At 50.5% G+C, this 23,803-nt stretch overlaps 9 protein-coding genes across 9 annotated transcripts; 6 read left to right on the top strand and 3 right to left on the bottom strand.

The window, feature by feature from the left end:
• Positions 1-21: 21 nt before the first annotated feature.
• N7446_001311 (ribonuclease Z) lies at positions 22-3,579 on the bottom strand (the record flags this gene model as incomplete). Its single annotated transcript, XM_058510060.1, has 1 exon — positions 22-3,579. The coding sequence occupies one exon, from the start codon at positions 3,577-3,579 to the stop codon at positions 22-24; it is 3,558 nt and encodes a 1,185-aa protein (XP_058375596.1).
• Positions 3,580-4,241: 662 nt separating this feature from the next.
• N7446_001310 (bZIP transcription factor) lies at positions 4,242-6,085 on the bottom strand (the record flags this gene model as incomplete). Its single annotated transcript, XM_058510059.1, has 2 exons — positions 4,242-5,053; positions 5,107-6,085. 2 exons carry the CDS (start codon positions 6,083-6,085, stop codon positions 4,242-4,244), a joined length of 1,791 nt encoding a protein of 596 aa, XP_058375595.1.
• A 3,263-nt stretch (positions 6,086-9,348) lies between these two features.
• N7446_001309 (ABC-F family ATP-binding cassette domain-containing protein) lies at positions 9,349-11,861 on the top strand (the record flags this gene model as incomplete). The annotated part of the gene is made up of 7 exons (XM_058510058.1): positions 9,349-9,423; positions 9,485-9,677; positions 9,727-9,912; positions 9,964-10,156; positions 10,204-10,303; positions 10,353-11,447; positions 11,496-11,861. 7 exons carry the CDS (start codon positions 9,349-9,351, stop codon positions 11,859-11,861), a joined length of 2,208 nt encoding a protein of 735 aa, XP_058375594.1.
• A 224-nt stretch (positions 11,862-12,085) lies between these two features.
• N7446_001308 (molybdopterin cofactor biosynthetic protein) lies at positions 12,086-14,246 on the top strand (the record flags this gene model as incomplete). The annotated part of the gene is made up of 2 exons (XM_058510057.1): positions 12,086-13,367; positions 13,540-14,246. 2 exons carry the CDS (start codon positions 12,086-12,088, stop codon positions 14,244-14,246), a joined length of 1,989 nt encoding a protein of 662 aa, XP_058375593.1.
• A 476-nt stretch (positions 14,247-14,722) lies between these two features.
• On the top strand, positions 14,723-17,163 carry N7446_001307 (uncharacterized protein; the record flags this gene model as incomplete). Its single annotated transcript, XM_058510056.1, has 8 exons — positions 14,723-14,747; positions 14,799-15,007; positions 15,065-15,894; positions 15,946-16,111; positions 16,170-16,338; positions 16,393-16,461; positions 16,510-16,555; positions 16,617-17,163. The coding sequence occupies 8 exons, from the start codon at positions 14,723-14,725 to the stop codon at positions 17,161-17,163; spliced, it is 2,061 nt and encodes a 686-aa protein (XP_058375592.1).
• A 205-nt stretch (positions 17,164-17,368) lies between these two features.
• Positions 17,369-19,675, bottom strand: N7446_001306 (mRNA-binding ribosome synthesis protein NOC2; the record flags this gene model as incomplete). The annotated part of the gene is made up of 1 exon (XM_058510055.1): positions 17,369-19,675. The coding sequence occupies one exon, from the start codon at positions 19,673-19,675 to the stop codon at positions 17,369-17,371; it is 2,307 nt and encodes a 768-aa protein (XP_058375591.1).
• Positions 19,676-19,883: 208 nt separating this feature from the next.
• Positions 19,884-20,714, top strand: N7446_001305 (ESCRT-I subunit protein VPS28; the record flags this gene model as incomplete). Its single annotated transcript, XM_058510054.1, has 3 exons — positions 19,884-19,973; positions 20,025-20,261; positions 20,313-20,714. 3 exons carry the CDS (start codon positions 19,884-19,886, stop codon positions 20,712-20,714), a joined length of 729 nt encoding a protein of 242 aa, XP_058375590.1.
• A 61-nt stretch (positions 20,715-20,775) lies between these two features.
• Positions 20,776-22,436, top strand: N7446_001304 (S-adenosylmethionine-dependent methyltransferase; the record flags this gene model as incomplete). Its single annotated transcript, XM_058510053.1, has 2 exons — positions 20,776-21,418; positions 21,474-22,436. The coding sequence occupies 2 exons, from the start codon at positions 20,776-20,778 to the stop codon at positions 22,220-22,222; spliced, it is 1,392 nt and encodes a 463-aa protein (XP_058375589.1). The 3' UTR covers positions 22,223-22,436.
• Positions 22,437-22,570: 134 nt separating this feature from the next.
• Positions 22,571-23,672, top strand: N7446_001303 (uncharacterized protein; the record flags this gene model as incomplete). The annotated part of the gene is made up of 3 exons (XM_058510052.1): positions 22,571-22,610; positions 22,662-23,091; positions 23,154-23,672. The coding sequence occupies exons 2-3, from the start codon at positions 22,891-22,893 to the stop codon at positions 23,670-23,672; spliced, it is 720 nt and encodes a 239-aa protein (XP_058375588.1). The 5' UTR covers positions 22,571-22,610; positions 22,662-22,890.
• Between the last annotated feature and the right edge of the window lie 131 nt (positions 23,673-23,803).

Genomic DNA, 23,803 nt, shown 5'->3' with positions numbered 1-23,803 from the left:
ATTATGCAGAGGCTCCAAATATTACTCCTCGTAATCACTTGTCTCCCATCCATCTTCACTTTCACTTGCGCTCCAGACAGACCGAGCATTCGACTCAGTGGCTGGAACATCATCGGTTTCAGCTGTCGCCGCAGCAGCAGCAGCCGCCGCAGCGCCAGCAGTAGCCATTTGCTTGGCCCATTTCTTATTGTTCTTCGCCTTGCGAGCATTCTCTTCTTCCTGGCGGATCTTCTTCAACCGCTCTGTTTCTTCGATGGTCGCGCGTTCCATTAACTCGACGAGTTTCTCAAGAGCCGGCGCGTAGGCCTGGGCGAGCGCGAAATCTCCAACCTTGATGCGCATGTAGTCCATCGCTCCAGCGATGAGACCACCATAAGGCTTGGATTCGTGTCGCATCGCTGAGCCAAGATCATCTGGCAATGGCGCGTCACTCGCGGCAGCTGGTTGGTCTTGGGGATCATCGAATGGGATATCTGCATCGGCGGGCTCCTTTGCGCCTGCGTCACGGGCAGACTGGGGTGCATCCGCCTTGCGATTGTCGACAAAGGTGAGCTTCTGGTAACGCTGACTGAAATGCGTGAGCAAGATGGCACGCGCTTGCATGCGGCGGCCGACTTCGATGGCCTCTGCGGAAGTCGAGTGGCGCTTGGCTATGGCGGATCCAACCATGTCGGGTCCGAAGGTGGCTTCGTGGATGAGGACTGTTGATCCCTGGCCGATGGAGGCGAATTTCGCGGATGGTCTGCAGTCGCCGGAATAGGAGATCTTGAATCCATGCGGGAAGACGAGAGACACGGCGAGCGCACCCTTGCAGTGCTTGACCCGGCAGGTGAGTAGGTTTTCAAGGCCTGTGGCAGACTTGAGAAGAGAGGTGAGGGGAGAGAATCGGTCATTGAAGGACAGTGAGGTGCGATGACCAGAGAATACATTGTCGGGTCGATGACGGTATGAAAACTCTGTGATTATTTGAGAGCCAGATACTTCGGGGTGTGCAGATAGAGGAAGGACTTTATCGAATCCGAAGTCTTCAACAGCGGAGTACTCCTCCAGCCAAGCGATCATCGCATCATCCGATACGACGGACAGGCGCTTCTCTTGGAGGATCTTTGCGAGATCAGTCTCAGGCTGAGCAGGGGTGGGGTTGAGGCCATAGTTCTCCTGATACCAGGCCTTAATCACGGAGGCCGTGCCTAGGTGGTGATCAGCATGCAAGTGACTGATCCAGATCATGCGCAGGTTCTGGAACACCTCCCGAAGCTCCTCAGGCTCGAAGACTCGCTTCAATTGACCGAGAGTGTTTTCACCACAATCCAGAAGGTAGTAACCATAACCAGGCACCTTGACAAGGTTCGCGGAGACATTGCGGTATTTGGATGGAATAGAGGAACCAGTGCCCAGGGCGATAATCTCTGCATCCGATCCAGGCCATTCCGTGCGCTGGGCATGAAGCATCTTTTGGAACGCAGGCTTGGCGATACGCTTGCGAATGACTTCCATCCGTTGCTCTACAGAACGTGGAATCTTATGCAGGGCCTTTGTCGGGTTGAAGCGGGACATCACCTCGTCCGTGTTAAAGCCGAAGTTGGGCTCCATGTTAATGATGAAACCAGGTTCGATGGGCTCAAGAGGAGACTTCTCCCGGGCTGCGATTGCAGATGCTGAACCGGCATTCGGGGCACCAGGCTGAGGCAGAGTCACATTGTCATGCACGGGAACTGAATAGCTGTCGCTGTTCAGACGTGCGAGTCGAACGGTCGAGCTAGCAGCACTACCCAATGCCAGGTAGTTAGGTGTGTGGTCTGTACCTGAGACAGTGTGTTTGCAGCCGGGGAAGCTGGCGACAAATTCCTGGAACTTGGGATGTTCAGCAACACCCGGTCCAAGAATCCAGATGAAGGCTTTCAGTTCGGTAGTCACAGCAGGTGACTTCCATTCAGGCTTGTTCACCAGGTCGTCCACATACTCGGGTGAGGGGACTTCCATGATGGCAATACCCTTTCCAGGTCGTGGAGCTCCCAGCACCATATCTGGAGTGACGGTATTTCCATCCAACGACTGGACATCCTGGCCCTTTGTAAGAGCTGCATATTTAGCTCCCTTCTCCACATTCAATTCTTTCGCTTTATTGGGATCGAACTTTCCGCGGATATCATGGTTCCGCACGATATAGCAGACTGCCTCCTTAGAGGGAGAGGTAGGTGGTAGACTCTCGACCGTGGCACCAGGCCAGGGCTTTCGAACAAAAACCTTGATATCAGGGAGGGGTTCTTGATCCCCCGGCACTGGACCTTTGTATGGCTCAAGATCCTTCGTCTCGGGGTTGCGGACAAACATGGCAGCGGGCATTTTAACCTCAGACAACTGGGTTTCGAACAGAGTATCCATCTTCCATGTTGAATTGAACATATCCTGCACAATGGCTTGTCTCACCATCTGATCCTTGGTGCGTTGGTCCAGATAATCTGTGGGCTGTCCAGACTCCTTGAACTCATCCAAGCTCCGCTTCCGTGGGCTGCTAGACCTCTGCGTGGGCCTAGGACTAGCTGAGCGAGGCTTAATAGACATAGCCCATACCTTAATGTTGGAGTCTTCCCATGAAGGCGTCTGGAAGGGATCTTCAGCACCGATAGCCGCTTGCTTGGCAAGGCTCTCGGAGTCGTACTCTTTCAAGTAAACGGGCATGCCCTTGCGGAAAACAAACCGCCGAGCTGTAGCCAGCGTATGCGTAAGATTCGTAGGCCCGTGGATGGTCAGGTTCCCCTTTTGTTCCACAAGCTCACCATCCCGCTCAACATAAGCCACACCGTGTCTCTCGTCCTTGCTGTCTGACGATTTCTGAGTCTTCTTGTTTCTCCTCGAAGCCTCAGCGGCCTCTCTTTCAGCTCGACGACGGGCCTTGTTCCGGTTCTCCTCTTCAATGGCCGCAGCTGAAGTTGCCACCGTATCGGCCAGCGTCAAGATCATACCAATCAACCCGCCCGTGTTGGCCCAATCTGTCCGCCCAGTGACGAATACATCGGAAAGATAACCGAGCTTCACGCCGCGTTCGGTGCATGCGCGCTGTGTGCCTTCAGATAGCTGTCCGAAGAAGTATCGCTTGTCCGGGAAGTTGAGACAGAGGACCGTGCCAGGCGTGTCGGCCGTCGGGGTCGTGATGACCTGGTAGAAGAATTTCATTGGTCTGGCACCTCGCTGCTCTGGAGGAGGAGAGGTGATTTCGAATTTGGACGGTTCGCAAATTAAGTAGTCCTCGGACTTGGAGCGTCGATGGTGGACGAGTGGGGCAGGAATAATCAAGGCGCTGGGGTGGACTGCCGGTTGTCTGATTCGTAGAGGCTGGGCTTGTCGGATTGGTGCCTGGTGTAAGAAGCGTCTCGAGTGTAGTGAGTCACTGTTCGCGGCACGGCTGATGCGGTACGTTCGAAGGGCCAAAGGTGATGTCCGAGGGAGCGCACTCCAGGCGATCTCGCGAGTGGCCGTGGTAAACAGGGCACCGCGCGCTATAAGGGAAGCCAACTTGGCTGGTAGAAAGCGAACTGAGGGGAAATAAAATGAAACCCCGTCGCAACCTGGCAGCATTGACGGTTGGTGGATCCCGTTGAAAAAAAATAGCGACTAATTTTGCGCGATGGCCGGGCCATGTTGAATGTCAACTCCTATAGTGAGTGGCTAATATCTATTGCCTGCTATATTCACTGGGTTTTCTGGTTTATAGCGATAGGATTGCAGTAGTATCTATAAACCCTGGTACAAAAGTGTCGAACCCTGGAGAAATAGGTTTACTGATGCTGCCTTCGTACGAAGGATTTATAGGAGACATTGGGACAAGTAAGAGTGATAGTAAATTGACAAACATTCTATTTGGCTAAGCTACATTCAAGAAAAGAAAAAGGAGCACAGGCTATGCGAAAAAGACAATCATATGGCCGTAATTATCAAGGGTTGGACTTTTGCTCCACAGTACCTTGTATACGCCAGGAAAAACCACTCCAGATATTCCACCCAGAACCATCGCGGGAGATACACGATATAATGAAGATAGGCGCCTTGAAACTCCCCGATATTTGGAAAAAAAAAAAAAAAAAAAAAAAAAAAAGACTGACCCGCAAAATAGAGCACGAAACTTCACCGTGGGGAGTATGGTATAGTCACAAGGCGATGACAATAAATCAGGGTGTCAAGTAAAAGGAATCACATGTACAAAGAAAAGAAGGCCGGAGAGGCAGGACGCGAGTGGGGAATCACTGAAGGTGGGAAGTGACAGCAGACACACGCTCGAAGACGGCGTCGATGCTGAGGCAGAGGGAGTCGAAACGTCTCTTGGCAGCGGTGCTGACATCAGAGTTATCGACGACGAGTTCAAATTGGGAGGTCTTCTCGCTGGTCACACCCTCAAAGGTCAGGTCGGAAGCGGGCGCAGGAGAGTCAACAAAGAGAGCAAAGGCAGGGTCAGACTCATCAAGTTCGACATCGGGGTTAGCGACACCAATGTCGGACTTGGGCGAATCGGAAGCAGGACGGCTGACAACGGGGGCGTCGTTCTTGAAGTTCTCGGCAAGGCCAATGGGAGACGACTTGCCGGAGAGAACCTCAGTGTCAAGAGCAGGGCCCTCGGGGACTTCCATGACAGCAAAGACGGAGGTGTTGCCAAAGTTCATGTCAATGCCAGAGTTCCAGCCAGCGTTGTTCATACCCATATTAGGATCCATTCCCTGGTTGGGGACCATGACGATGTTGGCCTGGGGGTTCTGTTGCATCTGATACTCCTGGCCGCGGTTGGCGTTGGACTCTTGAGGCATAGCCTGCATGGGAGGCTGAGGTTGGGGCTTGGCTTGCTGGGGTTGCTGCTGCTGTTGTTGAGGTTGCTGGGGGAGGGCGGGCAGGGTGTCGCCCATGTCGTTGAGGAAAGAGGAGAAGTGGGGAGATCCCAGGAGCATGCGGGCGAGGTCGTTCAGGCGGGCATTTTCTTCGTAGAGAGCGCGGTTCTGGAGACGAACTTCATGGGCCTCGTTGGTGCGGGCGGCCACCTCGCTTTCGAGCTGACCAATGTATTCTAGTCATAGATATTAGCGAAAGAAAGTGATTCATAGATTCAAGTGGTCGTACCCTTGCGACGAGATCGGAACGCGCGAGCAGAAACCTTGTTCCGCAACTGACGGCGCTCCTTGCTGCTGAGCTTCTTGCCCTCCTCGCTGGCAAGGAGACGCTCATCCTCATCCATATCGGCCTCATCCTTGCGGGCCTTGGCCATCTGGGGCATGCCGTTGGATGGGGTGGGAGAACCCTCGCCATTGGCCATGGCGTTGGCACGCATCTGTTGAAGCAGGCGAGAGATACGCTCCTCGACCACAGGGTCAGGGTTGCGAGGACCACGAGCCTGAGGCATAGCAGCAGGAACTTGTTCCGGGCGCTGCTGCATCTGGTGGCGGACCATCTCGCTCTGCTTTTGTTGCTGGGCCTTGGCCATAGCGGCCTGCTGGTGCATACCAGGGTACATACGACCGACCTGCGTGGACGGACCAGCCTGAGCCAGCTCATGGCCGCCAATAGCGCTAGGATCAACATATTGGTTCTTGTTCCCGGGTTGTGCCTGGTAGAAGTAGGGTGAAGAGTTCATGTTGTCGGATTCGATATCCATCTCCGAGGGGTTCCGGCCCGGTGCGGCGTTGAAATCGAACGGTGCCTCCTCACGCTTCATGTGATGACCAGCATACACATCACCGTTCATGGGGAATCCCTGGTTGTTGCTGAATCCCATGGGGACCTGGTTGTAGGTCATGGAAAGCGCACCGGGTGGCAGACCAGTTTGTTGTCTGTGCTCATCGTACTGGTGACTAGGAGCCTGGAAAGCGAGTGGGGACTGTCCACTTGATGCGAAGCTGGCACTGCGGGCATCGCTGGCGCTGAACTCGGTACTTGCGACCGACGGTTGGCTAGTCATGGCGATCTTGGAGCGGGCGGGGTCGGATGTGTAGGTTAGTTGATCCATGTTGATGAAGGAGTCGAGGTCTTGATCGTAACTAGCGGTCATCATAGGCATGGGCGAGGCGGAGGGTTGCATGGGATGCTCTGCGAGTGTTGCCATGGTGAAGATGATAAGCCTATCTCCCAACTACTGTAGGAGAGGCTATATGAGTTGGTGGGTAGGTAAATCGGTGAATAGGTGAGGTGATCGATGATGGGTAAACGAGGGAAATAAGATATAGATAAAATATTCCAAACGAGAGAAAAGTAGGATTTAATGATAATGAAAATGAAGCCAAAGATGAGAACCAGGGAAACAGGGGAAGGAGAGGTCCGGAATAGAAATCGGATTGCGCGTCCTTTCAGCTGAGTCAGCGGGGCCGAGGAATGTGGGCCCGTGATTGGCTACAGCGCCACCTTGAAACGGCCTTGTTTACCATACCGTATCAAGGGATAGTCACTATTCTCAATATCAACACATTTGAACATTAGCATCAACACTAGTGATTGTCTAATATTTTCTTCAGGATTAAAGATCAACTAATTGTCCAACAATCCATTCTCTTGATCAATAGCTACAGCATAGTTTTCGATACTAATTACAGAGTGGGTCAATCCGCATGAACCATCGCCTCATATTGGTTCGGGTAACTTGGGGCTTAGAGATTCCTGGTATTGTATTGTACTGAGTGCTTGTGCCTGTTCATGACGCAGGTGGCTGTGCTGTCTCTGTTTACATCCACCTACGCTTTTGTATAAGTGACATACATTCCTTAAGAAACAACATAAACGTAGGTGCATAGTGACACCCTTTCGTATTGAGCTCAATCAGATAACTAAGTGGCACTAGGAGTGATTATCGCCACTATGGTTAGTGTCAATAGGGGAACTAATTCGGTGCCGTAGTCCTCTTTAGGCAGGCTATACGGCAGATAAGCCGCTATTGTACTTCAGATGCTTGCCTCTCTCGCCCTGGTGAGACAGAAACCGTGGTCCAGAACACATATGTTCCGTCACAGTGAAACTAGGGTGCAGCCAGTCCAGCGCATCCACGGGAGTGATCTGTTTCATCACAGGGATGTACGTGCCGGCGTCTCGCCCTGTACGCGAGGCCACAACCACGGTATACCGGAGCAGTTGGATCCGTCTGAAAAGTTCGACAATAAGCTTTACCAGAGTTCAAGCGGGTCGGCTATAAAGGAATCTCAAACGGCAATCTTGGACTATTCGGGTGACTTCCGGTTTCACGTGATGATGAAATTATTCCTAATATGGTTAGCTTATCCGAGTTTATCGGAGTCTATATTTTCAGACTCAAACTGTTGATCATTTTACTTTGTGCGCCCTGTATTTTGGTATTTCTCTACTTCATACAGTAGTGGATATATCTTGGCGCCCTAGAACCTTCGTTTTCCAATCCTTCAACCTGTGTATTTCGATCGCTAAGACCGATGGAATACGTGGCGGAATAGATCATACCCGCTTTTGTTTTTCAGAGAGTCTCGACTCTCGGAAAACCCGCTGCGCCCAGTGATCGTCTAGGGCTGAGACGCAGTTCCAATTGATCTCCGGCCGCGTCAAGTGACCGCGTGCAAAGAGGCTGAGCGAAAGCGCCTGCCACAGCCCGAAATTGTCGTGTTCTTTATATTTAATAATAGACTATGTAAGTCCCTGTGGCGTATCTCTAGCGCCGATATAACCGTGAATTGATGGCTTGGAGTACTATGAATTAACATGTTCCTGGTCCGGGCTATTAAACCGAATCTCGGTGAACAATGGTTAGGGCTTCGGTTCGCGCCCCCGGCCGGCAATTCTTCGCATTTTCCAACGTGCTGATATTTATCAGACTGACTTCACGCGTTCACTGACGAGTATTACAGTTGATATCTGCTCGCTCCATGATTTTATCATAATCCACACTGCAATGTCTGCAGTGTCCTACAAATGCATATAATGACATTGGTCTAGATCAAATTTTCCCCATGTCCATAGTCTGGTTGTCTGACGACTCCCTCATTTGAAGACCCGCCGTTTCCCTGATCACCCAGGTCCGAAGACCCTTCATCTTCTGCTTCTTTGGTTATCTGACGAGTCTTTGTAGACCCGCGTTTCGAAGCGAGTGGATATGTTCGAGACGCTTAAACCCTTGATCTAGATGCTGTGGATAGATCTGGGATTAAGGTCTAGATCTAGATTTACACCTAATCGTGGACAATAGAAGAGTTTTTCTGTCCAGCTCTGGACTTTGCTCTGCCTTAGGACTCGACCTGGTCTTCCCCGTGCCATGCGCAATGTGGAGCGAATGAGCAGATTTCCACGTGTCGCTACTGACTGAACTCTTCGGAACTAACGTGACAACATGTGTGATAAGTTGAATTTCCCTTTGGATATTCTAGACCTTTGTCCTCGGTGGACATTTGTGGATGATATTATAGCGTTGAAATTCTAGATATCAATTCCAACGTCTGCTATCAGACTTGCGTGTCCTTTATGCGAAAACATTACTCAAACATTTCCCGTTGACTTATACAGTCCTTTTGGAAGTCGATGGCAAATCATGGAAGATAGATTATATGACAACAATACACATCTTCTGGGGGAGGTGGAGAAGCTTCTGAAAAAATGTACATCCGCCAGGTTTCGGCTGTCAAGGACGCTAGCTGGTATTCAGAGAAGGAGGATATTTTGTACATTGAGATAGAGTCCTCTACGGGTTCGCTTCGGTCATGTTGCAGCTGTATCAAGCTACAATGATCGAGAACCAAATGCAGATGATCTCTTGAGGATATACGTTTGGAATGAGTAGATGTAGTAATTTCGTTGGCTATCTTGATGGTTCTTTATTTTGATCAGACTATATTTAAATTTTACAGTAACCTTCTGGTACATACTCCCTCAGATAACTTTATATATTTTATATGCACATTAAACCATTGTCACAACTAACTCTAAACCAAACAGAGCAATGACCAAAGCCAAGACCAGTGACTCACAACTAGCCACATAGCACCAATGACTATATACTATGACTATATAATAATACGCGAAACTGCGGCTTTGAACCGAGCGCGGCTCTCCCCGCAAATGACCGAGCAAGGAATGTGGATGGCCGCCTCAGGCCCCAACTATTTCCCCTTTCGGACCCCGCCACAGACGAGTTGACATCGAATCGATCGGCTTTGATTTCCATGACTCAATATGGTCGTTTTCTGCCACTGTGGCACTGATATTTCAAGGGACTGTGCCGAGTTTTCCTTCTTTTAAAGGCCTGAATTACCGAGACTTCTACTCTTGAGATCCCTATGGAAATCGCCTCCAACACTCGGACCCTTTGGACATAACAGCATCAAACACAAACACTTCAAGTTAGCGCTTAAAGGTATCATGTCCACACCGGCTATCTTAGCAACATGCAAACAAACACGGTTTCATCTGCTAGATGATAATCCTTCGAAGGAGGTATGACTACATTTGATATTTTGATCGATCTGATCATTAACATGTCATCAACCCGTGACAGATCGACGTGGATGGATTGAATATCATCGTCACTTCTTCTGCAGCCGACTCCACTGAAGATGCATCCAAACCTAAGACCAAGGGTAAATCTAAAGCCAAGGCTGCGGGACGAGAGTTGATCTCGGATGCTCATCTACGATTGAAGGCTGGAGTTCATTATGGATTGCTTGGGCGAAATGGGACTGGGAAGTCAAGTAAGATCGACGTCGAGACCTCGAAGTTTGTCAATATTGACATCTGCAGCTCTTCTTCGGGCAATGGCCGAGAAACTTATCCCTGGCATTCCACATGCCACTCGCATGGCGATCTTGCAGCAGACTGATGATCAGGATAATGGTCTTGGCACAGCCCAAAGCCAGGACAAGACGGTTTTGGAATCTGTTCTTAGCAGCGATGAGACTCGGAATGAGGCTGTCCGAATGGCCGAGTGTATGTATCTCCGACAGATTCGCAGTTCACTTTAACTGATTTGGATGGAAGACCTCTCAAAGAGCTTCGAGACTGAAGATCCCATGGAGCCTGTACGAGCCATTCGAAAAATCCGACATCAGAAAGCTGAGAAGCATCTCTTCCTGGCTCATAAGAATGCAAGCTTGAAGAGTGGTGCTCGCGGTCTCCAGGCGAGAAAGGATCTAAAGACCGCCGAGGTTAAGGTTGAGACCGCATCGGAAATGTATGAAGTGAAGTTTCCATACCAACGATCATAGCTGACATGACTAGGCTGGCACAGGATGTAGACGCTATTGAAGCGGAAACAGTCGCGTCAGATACCCAAGATGCCGTTGAGACATTGCAAACTCTACAGTCTCAACTTGAAGACGTAGGTATTTGTACAGCTACACCCATTCATCCCACTGACATGAAACCAGATGAAACTTGCCGACATGGAGCAACAAGCCCGTCGAGTTCTTCTCGGTCTCGGCTTTAAAGAAGATGGGCTCGGAAAGAAGGTCTCCACGCTTTCTGGTGGCTGGCGTATGCGATGCATGCTAGCCAGTGTCCTAGTGCAAGATCCCGATATCATGATCCTAGACGAGCCAACCAATTTCTTGGATCTGCTTGGTGTGGTCTGGCTAGAGAATTACCTGAAACAGCTACGAGACACATCAGAGACAACAATCGTATTGGTCTCGCATGACCGCGATTTCATCAATGCGGTCTGTGAAGAGATTGTCATTCTCCGAGACCAGAAGTTGACCTATTTCCGAGGAAATTTGTCGGCTTACGAGCAAGACCATGAGGAGCAGAAGCTCTATCTGAGTCGCATGAAGGAAGCACAGGAGCGGCAGATTGCCCATATGGAGTCTAGCATTCGAGAGAACATGAAGATTGGAAAGAAAACTAATGATGAGAATAAGCTGCGGCAGGCTAAGTCGCGACAAAAGAAGGTTGATGACCGGATGGGTCTGCAAGTCAGCGCGAACGGTGGCCGTTTCAAGCTGAACCGTGACCTTGTTGGGTACCATTTGACCAGTCGAGCGGAGATTGATGTTCCTGTGGATGAAAAGGGTGCGACTATGAGTTTGCCCGATGCAACTGAGCTGCGATTCCCTGGTCCATTGGTTTCACTTGAAGGAATTGCGTTTCAGTACAAGAAGACCGAATGCGTCATCCTGGACGACGTGAACTTGGTCGTGCACTTGGGTGATCGGGTTGGTATCATGGGACTGAATGGATCAGGAAAAACGACTATGGTCCGTATTTTGACGGGGCAGATCCCTCCTTCCAAAGGGAAGGTGTCAACTCATTCACGTTTAAAAGTGGGCTATTATAGTCAACACTCCGTGGAAGATCTGCAAGAGCTTGGTCGAGGCCAGCCTAGTCTGACTGCACTCGGCTTGTTAATGGCTGAAACCGATGGTTCATTGAATGAGAGTACTGTTAGGGGTCTGCTATCTTCCATGGGGTTAGCAGGTCGCATTGCATCCGATGTCCCCGTTTGCAAGCTATCGGGCGGACAGCTCGTAAGTGGAACAGCAATGTCTCATTTGAGCAAGCTAACATCGATCCAGGTTCGCCTTGCATTGGCCCGAATCGTCTGGAGCGCACCGCAGCTTCTCATTCTCGATGAAATCACCACTCATCTGGATTTCCATACTGTCACTGCATTAGCTACCGCTCTCTCCTCTTTCAATGGCGCTGTTCTCTTGATTTCTCACGACCGTTTCCTTGTACGGTCTGTGATCGAAGGTAAGCGCGATACAGAGCACAAGCTTAATGAAGATTTTGAAGGACTGGAAGAGGATGAGACCGAAGAGACGCAGCGACGTCGGTCGGTGTATGTGATCAAACAAGCCAAGATGAACGAGCAGAAGGGCGGAGTGGAGCAGTTTGAGCAGAGCCTGGTGAAGCGGGTACAAAAATTGCTAGCAGTTTAGATAGCGAATGACCAATTGAAATGAAGTCGAAGTCAGTCAATACTCTGCACTGCTCTCAGATGTCAAAGTCCGCGGGCGAGGCGGAAATTGATAAGCCCCCGAGATAGCGTGACTCAGCGCGGAGTCCGCCGCCCTCATTGAGAGGAATGTCCATGCGACCCCCTCATTCTCTCAACTTTTGCATATATTTGCCCAGCATGCCACTTTTTACCCCCTGAATGACGATGGCTGCACTGTGCAAGCGGATCTTGTGCCCCAGAGCCCTTGTCTGGGGCCCGAATAAGGCGATTCAGACTCGACTCCAAAGCACCGCCGCTAGACCCAACGCCACCGTCGCATCGCCTGAATTACCTTCACAGTCCAAGGTCTCCCCTCGGTTATCGACGCTCAAGTCTGCGAAGCCTTTCTCCGAGTTCCTTACAGATACCTTCAATCGCCAGCATGACTATCTCCGCATCAGCGTCACGGAACGGTGCAATCTTCGGTGTTTATACTGCATGCCCGAGGAAGGCATAGATCTATCGCCGTCTGCCAAGCTGCTCACGTCCCCGGAGATCCTCTATCTATCTTCGCTTTTCGTCTCACAAGGCGTTACCAAGATCCGGTTGACAGGCGGGGAACCGACGGTCCGGAAGGATATCGTACCGTTGATGCAGGACATTGGCAAGCTACGGCAGAATGGACTCCGGGAACTGTGTCTTACAACCAACGGGATCTCATTACATCGGAAGCTAGATCCGATGGTCGAGGCTGGACTGACGGGTGTCAATCTAAGTCTCGACACGCTGGACCCATTCCAATTCCAAATCATGACGCGACGCAAGGGATTCGACGCTGTGATGAAGAGCATCGATCGTATTCTAGAAATGAATAAGGTCGGAGCGGGCATCAAACTAAAGATCAATTGTGTTGTTATGAGGGGTATGAATGACCGTGAGATTCTCCCGTTCGTGGAGTTAGGCCGTGAGAAGCCTATCGAAGTGCGGTTCATCGAGTACATGCCTTTCGATGGGAACAAATGGAATCAGGGCAAGATGTTCCCTTACCAGGAGATGCTAGCTGTTATTCGGGAGAAGTATCCTACTTTTGAGAAAGTAGCGGATCATAAGAATGACACGAGCAAGACATACCGTGTGCCTGGATTCGAGGGACGCGTTGGTTTCATCACGAGTATGACGCATAACTTCTGTGGTACCTGCAATCGACTCCGCATCACAAGTGATGGTAACCTCAAGGTTTGCCTATTTGGTAACTCCGAGGTGTCCCTGCGCGACATTATTCGCAAAGAGAACGCCGGAAACCCAATTGACTCAGATGCGATGAACGATCTACAACTACTGGAAACAGTCCAAACAGCATCCCGCCTTAGCGATGAAGGCGCCTTAGTGAACGAGCGAGAGCGCGAGATCCTCGATATTATCGGCATGGCCGTGAAACGCAAGAAGGCGAAACACGCTGGCATGACCCAATTGAAGGATATGAAAAACCGGCCTATGATCTTGATTGGTGGGTAGATATGTTCATTTTTCATGATTGGAAACGTTTTACGACTTGTAAATCATCTCTTGGATCGATATTTTCTTCTGTTTGGATATGGCGATATTTTGATACCATGTACATATGCGACTCATGAATTTTGGACATCATTTCTTGAATCGTCGGCTGATAGATAAACTAGACAATAAACCGAAACACAGGCCAACCTACTCTTTGACAACAAGAGCTAGCCCTCCCTGGTCAAATATCCCAGTCTACCTGCTGTCACATTTACCCACTACTTCCCAAGCTCGTCTCTACCACAGCGGACGCTCTACAGCCGACCCCAAAGACCAAAATCAAAACACCTCTCGCCCATCCCCATCTCTCCCAACAACCTCCGATGCAGACCTCCCACACCTAACTCCATCCAAAACAGTCCACATGACGCAAATTACCGAAAAACCGGAAACAAAACGCCTGGCCACAGCGGCATGTACAGTCTCCTTCTCAAACAAACGACCCTGGTCAATCCTGCGCAAAGGCCAAACACACAAAGGCGACGTATTCAGCGTCGCCCGGATCGCCGGCATCATGGCCGCTAAGCGCACACCGGATATTGTCCCATTATGTCATCCTGGGATTGGAATTACCGGAGTGGAGGTTAGTGTTGAATTGAATGAGCCAAAGAATATAGACTTTGGTTCTATGAAGATCGTTGCGACAGTTAGTTGCTTTGGCAGGACGGGGGTTGAAATGGAGGCTATGACCGCTACTATGGGGGCGGCTTTGACGGTTTATGATATGCTCAAGGCTGTTGATAAGGGGATGGTTATTGATGCTGTTCGGTTGCTTGAAAAGCAGGGTGGGAAGAGTGGACATTGGATTAGGGAGGAGAGAGTAGAGTGAAGAATGAAGTATATGAGAAGTATACAATGCAGGTTGAAGCCCTACCCGGCGCCAAGAAACCGTTAGATTGTCTTCACCGTATTTTCCTTTGCTTTTCTTCTTCTTTTTCCTTGGGGGGTTTTTTTTCTCCGTGTTCATTGAAGATCTTGGGCATTCGAATCGATCTCATTGTCTTTTCGTCTATTCTCGCGCGGTCTGACGTGGTGGTGGTCCCTGACCCTGAAAGAAATTTCTTCGGCCAACCCACATACTCCAGCGGGCTTAACCTTCAGCCTTCTCAACCCTTCCTCTCCACTGTTTATATAATCGAACAATGACTTGCTGGGTGTTGGGTATGTTCGAAGACGCCTGGCGCCGTTAGTGGTGTTCGTCGTCACTATTGTGCCTTCACGGCCGGAAACCGCGGGTCGAGTACACATGCCAACGACAATTCTAATATCTCCCAACTGGTTCGGCTTCTGAGTATTTGAGACGAAATGAAACTCCATGCCATGCTTATCCGTACGTGTGTCTATTTATCCATCAAATCCGAAACTAACATGTTCTGCACAGCTCTCAAATGGAGAGGACGGATTGGACAAGCTATCAAGGCAGTCCTACCTCCCTTGAATTTTCTGACAGTACACTATGTGTACTTCATTGCTACGAGTATTATTGCCAGTGTCATTTTCTATTTGACCGCGACGCCGTGGCGTAGCGTGGCATATATCGATTCACTTTTCATGTGCGTCAGTGCTATGACTGGTGCTGGTTTGAACACAGTACGTATCTACTCTTCCAGCGCAAAGCTTTTGGATAGAAACTGATCCTCTTGCTAGGTGGACCTGTCAACACTAAACAGTTTCCAACAAGCAGTCTTGTTTACACTGCTCATGCTAGGCCATGCAATTTTGATCTCACTGACCGTCCTGCTCGTCCGCAAGCACGGATTTGAGGCGAAATTTAAGGGCGTCTCAGATGAACGCGAAAGAGAAAGAACTTCACGCTGCCAGTCAGTCTTTGAGCTGCAACCTGGGGACGGGGATGTCGTCCAAGGAAGTGCAGACAATGAACTGCCAGATGCTGCATGCCAAGGGCCTCAGCGACGCACGAAGACATCCGTGACAGTAACAAATACCCCATGTGAGCCATCATACTGTGATGAGCCATGGATAGACGAAGACCAAATCACTATCGGAGGAACAACCCACCGACATCACCATCGAGTCTTCCCTATGGCTGGCATCGGCGCCAGGCCGGACCTGCACAACCATCCCCGCGATGCAGTGCCAAATTTACCCCTATCCACAAAGGACTCGGTATCAGGCTTCAAAAGCATCCTCCGCGGGACGCAGAAATACATCGCCTCGAAGGGCTTGGTATCCCGCAACTCCCAATTTCACGACCTCACTGCAGCTGAGCGTGATGAACTAGGCGGAGTGGAATATAAAGCCGTTTCATTTTTGTCGGTTGTTGTATTCCTTTACTTCGTCTTGTTCATCTTGTTCGGTATGATTGGTATGGGTGGCTGGCTAGAAGCTAACCACTCCGATGTGACGCGTTCGAATGGTCTCTCGCCGTTTTGGACGGGCGCTTTCTTTGCTGTGTCTGCTTTTGTGAATAGTGGCATGTCACTGTTGGATGCTAATATGACTGCTTTGCAGTTGAAGTATGTGATGCCTATCCCAAATTCCTTGTTTAGATAGCTGACTCTTTCTAGTGCCTACCCACTGTTGACAATGGGCATGCTGATTCTCGCTGGCAATACTCTTTATCCTTGTTTCTTACGGTTTATCATTTGGACTATGAGAATGATGCTTCCGGATCAGCCTCAATGGCAGTCGTGGCGAATTACTCTTGATTTTATCTTGAAGCATCCTAGAAGGGTAAGTTGACGGTGTTTCGATGATGTTGTCCTGTATTCTGGACACTAAATTGAAATAGGTTTATACAAATCTCTTCCCTGCTCGCCACACTTGGTATCTACTTGGTACAATTATCATCCTGAACGGCATTGATTGGGCGGCATTCGAGCTGCTATCCATTGGAAACAAAGACATCGAGATTCTCCCAACTGAATATCGCATATTAGACGGGTTGTTCCAGGCTCTGGGTATGCCCAGCTCACCATTAATAGACTGAATTGGCCAACTAACCATCGATATAGCTGTTCGCGCTGGTGGATTCTACGTCGTGACCATTGCCGATCTCCATCAAGGCCTCCTGGTTCTCTATGGTGAGTTACTATAGCACATCTAAAAAGAAGATCATGCTAACAAAACAGTCCTCATGATGTACGTGTCTGCGTACCCAGTAACCCTAACAATGCGGTAAGTCTAAGCCCACGTACCCGCACTAATATCTATACAAGTCCAATCTAACATCCACCAGCAACACAAACGTCTACGAAGAACGCTCACTGGGAATCTACGCCCACGACGAAACCCCAGAAACACCAGCCAACACAAGCCGCAGCAACGTAGTAATGGACCTAATCCGGCATCAACTCGGACGCCCCGGCCTCTCCGAGACATCGCGCGGATACTTCGTGCACCAGCAAATCCGCTCCCAGCTCAGCCATGACATCTGGTGGATAGCACTGGCAGTATTCTTCATTGCGATTGCCGAGTCGGACCACTATACCTCTGACCCCGTGGCGTTCTCAACGTTCAATATTATCTTCGAGGTTGTTTCTGCTTATGGGTGTGTTGGGGTTAGTCTTGGGTTTCCAGGGATGAATTATTCGTTCTGTGGCGCGTGGCATACTATTAGCAAGTTGATTCTTGCTGCTGTTGCTTTGAGAGGTAGACATCGGGGTTTGCCTGTTGCTATTGATAAGGCTATTATGCTACCTAGTGAGTCTTTGGCTTGGGCTGAGGAAGAGGATGCTGTTTTGAGGAGAGAGAGGGCTAGGGCTGGGCCTGTTGGATCTGTTTAGTTGCGTCTTGCATTTTGATTCCCCCATTTTTCCTTGTTTTAGACTATAGAGTAGATTTATGAGATATGATATGACATGGATGGATTAAGAGAAATGATTCTTTTGTAGGATTGAGTTACTACCCAGACTGTATCCTGGTGACTAAAGTCGACATATGCAAATAAACCGTTGAGACAAGGAGATATACAAAGAAAACATCAGGAGTCTACTCATCCTCCATCTCCACCTCGTCTTCACTTTCGTCTTCGCCCTCGATCTCGGGCTCCTCCTCGCTTTCCCATTCTTCTTCTTCCTCATCCTCGCTGCCGGAATCGCTGCCAACACCACCCATCACCTCGTCATCACCACCGTTCTTCTTCGCCTCCTCTCTCCGCTTCTCCTCTTCGCGACGACCCTCTTCGAGGATAGCAGCGCGCTCCTCGCGAAGCTTGCGCTGCGTCTTGACAAAGGCGCCGAGAGGTGTAGTCTCCCAGTCAACGTCCTTGAGGAAAGAGTCAACCTCAGTGCGGTTACGGGGAGCGTAGGAGACGGTCAGACGGCGCTCCTCGATCCAGCGGGCGTTGGCCTCAACCTTCTGCACGAGAAGCAAAATCATCTGGTTGATCTTAGCGTTCTTGTTTCCGCCAGAGCGGGCAGAGACCTGCTTCAGCCAGCGCTTGAGGGAGACAACGACGGGTACGGACAATTCCGGGAATGCGATGTGCTTAGACCACAGGACGAAGAACTCGGAGAGGAGCTCGGCGACCTGCTCACCCACGCCATCTTGGTAGGCGCGTGAGCGAAGATAGGACTTTGGTGCGCGGATGGCTGTGTTGAATTCCAGGGGCTTGAGGGTGCTAGATCTGGGGTGCTTGCGCATCTCCGCCGATGTCAGGACCTCCAGGAGTGAGGATGCAAGCGGGATGTAGGTGCCGGTGGCACGGGAGATACGGAGCAGGGCGCGCGTCAACTGGAAGCGCAGGGGGAAGTACTGGGCGGTGGGGATGAGGCGCATGGCACCCAGGGTGATTTGCACAACGGGGTAGATGAGGGGACGCAGAGCGGATTGCTTGCCAGATTGAGCCTCCACGAGACCATCGCAGTGCTGGGAAAGCACACGGGACCAGAAGTCCAGCGAATGCACGTATTGCCAGTTGTAGATGGTCTTGTAGGACTCCTTGGAGGTGTTGGTGATGCTGGAACGCAAGTGCATGGCCAGCTGGCGGATGAAGGAGAATCCGGTGGTGTATGAGACGTTCTGGTCAATGCCCCAGATCTCGGCGGCGGAGTTCTTCATCAAGTTCACGCCGGCGAGTGTGTGCACAGTTGTGTTGCGGCTGCCCTTGACAACACCCTCGTAGGTGGCCTTGAGCACGCTTTCCCGAATACCAGCATCTCCCAGAACCATAAGACGACGCAGCAGCAGGAAGCCAGTAATGCGGGTAGCGTCGTTGGTGGCGACATCTGCCCAGATACCGACAACGGTCTTGACGAGCGTCTTCAGCACCTTGCGGAACTGAAGAAGATATGGCAGCATGGGCTCAATTGACGAAAGGGTCAGCTTGAGTGTCGATGCGTCAGACAAGTTGATCAAAAGCTGATGAACCGAGGATGTGTGAGATTTGATCAGAGGCGTAAGGGTCTTGAACTTCTTCGAGTCCAATGAGACACGGATCTTTCCTCCAGCGGTCTCCTTGACTGGGAGGTGATGCGCCAGGACCTTGGGAACGGTGTTAAGGGCAGTGACAAGAACCTGGTGGTAAACGTTCTTGTCGGAGATAGTGTACTTCTGCTCTGGGGCCTCGGCATCGTTGACGTGAGCAGCCGCACGGAAAGCGAGCACAACCTGACGCATAGCACGGATCGAGTTCTGCTCCTCCATCAACTTGTGCCACTTCTTAACGGTCTGGATTGTCAGAGTGGTGCTCTCGGGCTCCACCTCCTCCTCGTCCTTCTTAGCCTTCTTCTTTTTCTTCTTCGCGGGTTCCTCGTCTTCAGGCTCATCGCTTTCACTCAGAGCGTCGACTTCTGACAGATCACCTTGCTCGCCGAAATCGAGTAGTTCCGCATCGTTCTCCTTCAGGTATTTGTAGAACTCGGGGTCCTTGTCCTTCAACGACTCCAGTTGATCCTTGTGTTCGTCGTATGCGTCGACGCTGCTTGCATCTTCTTCGTCATTGTCGTCCTCCTCGGGAGCCTCTTCGGCCTGTGCCTTGTCTTCTGAGCGCTTGCGCTTGCCGATCTTGGGGGTGACATCCTTCTTGGACTTCTTGCCATTTGCCTCGGGAATTTCGAAGCCACCGGCGAAGAAATCGTCGACATTCATTTCGGCGAAAGCATTCTGCTTCTTCGCTTCCTCGGGGCTAATCTCATTGGCCTCTTCGGCTTCGGCGCGTTTTGTAGCATTTTTTTCTTTGCGCTTGTCGTTCATCTGGTGTCTTTGCTTCACCTTGGCGTGGGACTTGCGGCGTTCGATAACATCTTTAAGATGATTCTTCTCGAACTTCTTCGTGGACTTCTTGGCTCCGGCCATTGTGAGGTGTGCAGAAAAGAGTCTGCAGGTATAGCTTGGTGCTGGAATTGGCCGTTTGACAAAAAAAATTTGGGGAGAAAATCAGCGGCACCGCCTTCCCCACCGCCTTTGCTTCGGGCGATAACAGCTCCAGCTGAGTTGCAAGCTGCAAGTTACATACGACATTCACGATTCACGATTTTGATGATATTCTGGAATTGTACACAGCATGTATTCTCAGCGCCCACTTTCTTATGCTCCCACGCCATACAGCTACACACCCAACCCCGCCCGGTCGGCCTCGATCAACCTTGACGAAGTATGGATCCGTCTCCGCATTGATAGACAAACTGACCTACAATTGTTCCAGGAAGTCAAACTAGCATCCAGTTCAGTTGAGCGCGACTTGTACGAATCCCTCGCCGAAATATACAGCATCATCGTCACCCTCGACGGACTCGAAAAGGCATACATCAAGGACGTGGTCACCGAGGCAGAATACACAGAGACATGCACTCGGTTATTGAAGCAATACAAGTCCAGTCTCGTCTCCGAGACTGTATCGCAGGAGTTTGTCGACCTGGAAACGTTCAAGCGGACGTGGGGTGTGAGTGTGCATTATTTACCCCGCCGACATCGCTGACGCTATACACTACAGTTGGAATGCCCGAGGGCTACAGAGCGATTGCGCATCGGTCTTCCTGCTACGGTTGAACAGGCTTCTCACGGCGCGCCTACTCCTAGTATGGCTGCGGCTGCAGGGCCGGCTGGGGCATCGGGTAGCCTTATTCTGGCGGCAACTGAGAACTTCATTACATTCCTCGATGCGTTGAAACTCAACATGGTTTCAAAAGATGCACTACATCCTCTCTTGTCGGAAGTCATTCAGTCTGTGAACAAGGTAACAGATGGGGACTTTGAGGATCGCGGCAAGATTATACAATGGTTAATTGCGTTGAATCAGATGAGAGCCACTGAGGAATTAAGTGAGGATCAAGCGCGAGAACTTGCATTTGATATTGAGCAGGCATATCAGGGATTCAAGGCTACGTTGAATTGATATCTATCGGCGGGCGTTCGTGGAAGTCCTATCATTTTGTTTTCGAATATTGATCAAGTCTATGAATATACCCATTTGCTTCTTGTATACTGTTCTTCTGTTTTACTCTTCAATTTCTATTCATTGGCTTGTCTGTTCTCTTGTGTCTGTTGACAATTATAGATTTCTGCCTGACAAGTTAGGCCAAAAGGGGTGCCGCGGAATCTCCAAACCAGCCTTTCCTCTTTGGGATTTTTTTTTTTTTTTTCTTTTCCGCGTGGCGGTTCACGATTTCACGATCTCCCGGAGTCGAGACAAATTGTTGCTTTTTAATTTCTCACAGCACACAGCAATTCACCAATATGATCAGTGCCACGGTCGACGAGCCACTTCACGGTTGGTTCCCCGATCTACACTACACTCTTGGTCCATTCGGTCCACAAAAGATAATGGAACTGATAAGCCAGTGCTCGATCTCCCGCAACTCTACGAGAAGCCCTCGGGCACCGATCTTGTGAAAGCGCTGGCTCTGCTGAGTTTGCAGCCACGCACATTCGGCACCAGCGCTGATGTCGTCAAGGGCCCGGCCGTCCAGCCCGCTGGCGTGACTCGGTATCTCACATCCATCATCTCGAGCCCGTTGGCATGGCTCGAGACCGATGAACTCCGCGAGGCAATCTGGGATGCGGCCGCTGCACGACTCAGTGAGCGCTCTGGCCGAGCTGGTATGCATTCTCCCGCCTTCCCTGCCGTGTTTTCTCGCTGACTGACTCATTGCAGCAATGCCGGCTATGTCTCGCATTTTCGATGTGCCCACCTCCTCCGGCGAGGACTACACTCTGACACTCCACGAACCATCACTCACGGCTGATAACCTCGGCATGAAGACCTGGGTGTCATCCTACCTTCTCTCCCGCCGGCTCCATAACCTCCTCGAATCGCCCCCGCAGCTGGTCCCTACTGCCTCAACTGACCCCTCCGCATCCAAGACTGAGATTCCTCTGCGGGCACTTGAACTTGGCGCTGGCACTGGGTTGGTCGGGCTCTCCTTTGCCGCTCTCCAGGGTAAATCGGCCACCATCCACCTCACCGACCTGCCCGAGATCGTCCCGAACCTCGCCCACAACGCTGCCTTGAACGTAGAGCTTCTCAACCGGACCGGGGCGACTGTGACCACCGGCGTACTCGATTGGTCGGTCACGCCGTCGCCCTTGCCATCGGCGGAAGAGCGATTCGACGTGATTCTCGCGGCTGACCCGCTGTATTCTCCCAGTCATCCGAAGTTGTTGGTTGATACCATTGCGCCTTGGCTTAGCCATGGGCGTGATGCGCGAGTCGTGACGGAGATGCCTTTGCGGGATGCGTATCTGCCACAAGTGCAGGAATTCCGTCGGCGAATGGGTGAGTTGGGCCTTGCGGTCGTTGAGGAGGGTGAAGAGGTTGGATATGATGACTGGGAGAGCGCGGATGGAGGCGCCCTGGCCGTCAAGTGCTGGTGGTCCATTTGGGGATGGACTGAAAAGGTATAGAGGAACGAGCTGCCAGGATGTTGTGTCCCGGTCCGGGTCGGGCACGATCAAACGACATCACGAATAATAAACGATACACGATAGATTTAGCATAAGAATTGTAGAACTTGGTTAGCAATGCATTGGTTCAAGGTTGAAACTTTCGAGAAACAGTAGTCAGTAAATTTTAAAATGAAAAAATGCGCAAATGCTTTAGCTGAACATGGGATCTTTGAATAGAAACACAGAATGAGGTTGAACGAGAAGAGGAACATCAAGCCTCATCACGTGGTGATGACGTCGGTGTTCAGCGGACGGACCATGGATGTTCTCGACTGTCGAATAACTCAACCTGAACCTGGCAAAGATGCATTCTGTTCAAGAATCAGACATATTCTACACCTATCCAGTCAGTCTCACATATTCAAGCCTTGTCCATTCCATACTAATCCACCAGAAGACCTGAAGCCAGACCAAAACGCCACCAGAACAAATCGCTAAACATTTCAGATCCCAATCCCAAGCTGGAATGCATATCCAACCAACCTAATGACCTGCGCAATCTAAGCGGTCTACTATAATACCCATCCACCGACTGAAATTCATTCCTTCGTCTTGAACAACAGCTATCTAGCTATCCAATATCCATCACCCACTACCCCAGCGCGTACTCCACCAAGAACGTGAAAATGGTCATTGGACTCTTGGCCATAACGGCCATCCCGACGGTGACGGGTATATCCCTCGCTTCCAGCGAACAGCGCAAAGCAAACCAGCGCAAAGAAGATAACAGGCGCATGATGAAGTTCAACATCCAAGCTGAATGCGACGGCGATACAGATGATGATCGCGAGTTGAATGGGATGAGTGTTGTTGTTAGGAATGGGAAGGTAAGATCAAGTCGTATTTAGACACTCGGACAAAGACAGAGACAGTACCTAACCAACTACAGGTCTACCTCGCAGACCCAAACCCATCTAACCGCTCCCCACCAGCCTTCACAGCCCTAGCCTTCTACATCGAATATCCAGAACTAGATGAAACGAAACATCTCGACCGTGGTCTTGGGCTTCCAACATATGTACAGGAAGATCCACCGCTGCTCAATTGGATCTATGCTGATAATGAGACATACGAGCTGCGCTATGGGAATCGGTCACAGAGTGTGGAGCATGTGGTTGGGCCGTGGGACTGGTGTAAAGATGAGAGGATTATTTCGCTGGAGAAGAAGAAGAAGGCGTTTTATGCGGTTGAGGAGAAGGAGGGGGAATGGGCGCTTTATTTTGATCGCGATGGGGATGAGTTGGAGAGGGTGTTGGAGAAGCAGGGGCTGTTGGATTGTGCTTTTGTGCCTGTTACTTTGGTTAGGAGGATTGTTGAGGAGAAGCCTCCTGCTCAGTCTCAGTCTCAACCTCAAGGACAAGAACAGGGACAGGGACAGGGACAAAATGGAAAGGCTGGGCAGAAGTGAGATATACGAGTGTTTGTGTAACTTATATAGCCATGACTTGATGTATTTATGATATGGACATGACTCAATTATGGAAACGGGAATATGCATATGGAATAATACCCTAGTAGTAGCGTACTGTACAAAACACC

The sequence above is a fragment of the Penicillium canescens genome (genome assembly GCF_028828765.1).
Source record: "Penicillium canescens strain IBT 15451 chromosome Unknown utg000002l_segment0_segment0, whole genome shotgun sequence".
NCBI lineage: Eukaryota > Fungi > Ascomycota > Eurotiomycetes > Eurotiales > Aspergillaceae > Penicillium > Penicillium canescens.
This window is presented reverse-complemented; position numbering and strand designations above follow the sequence as displayed.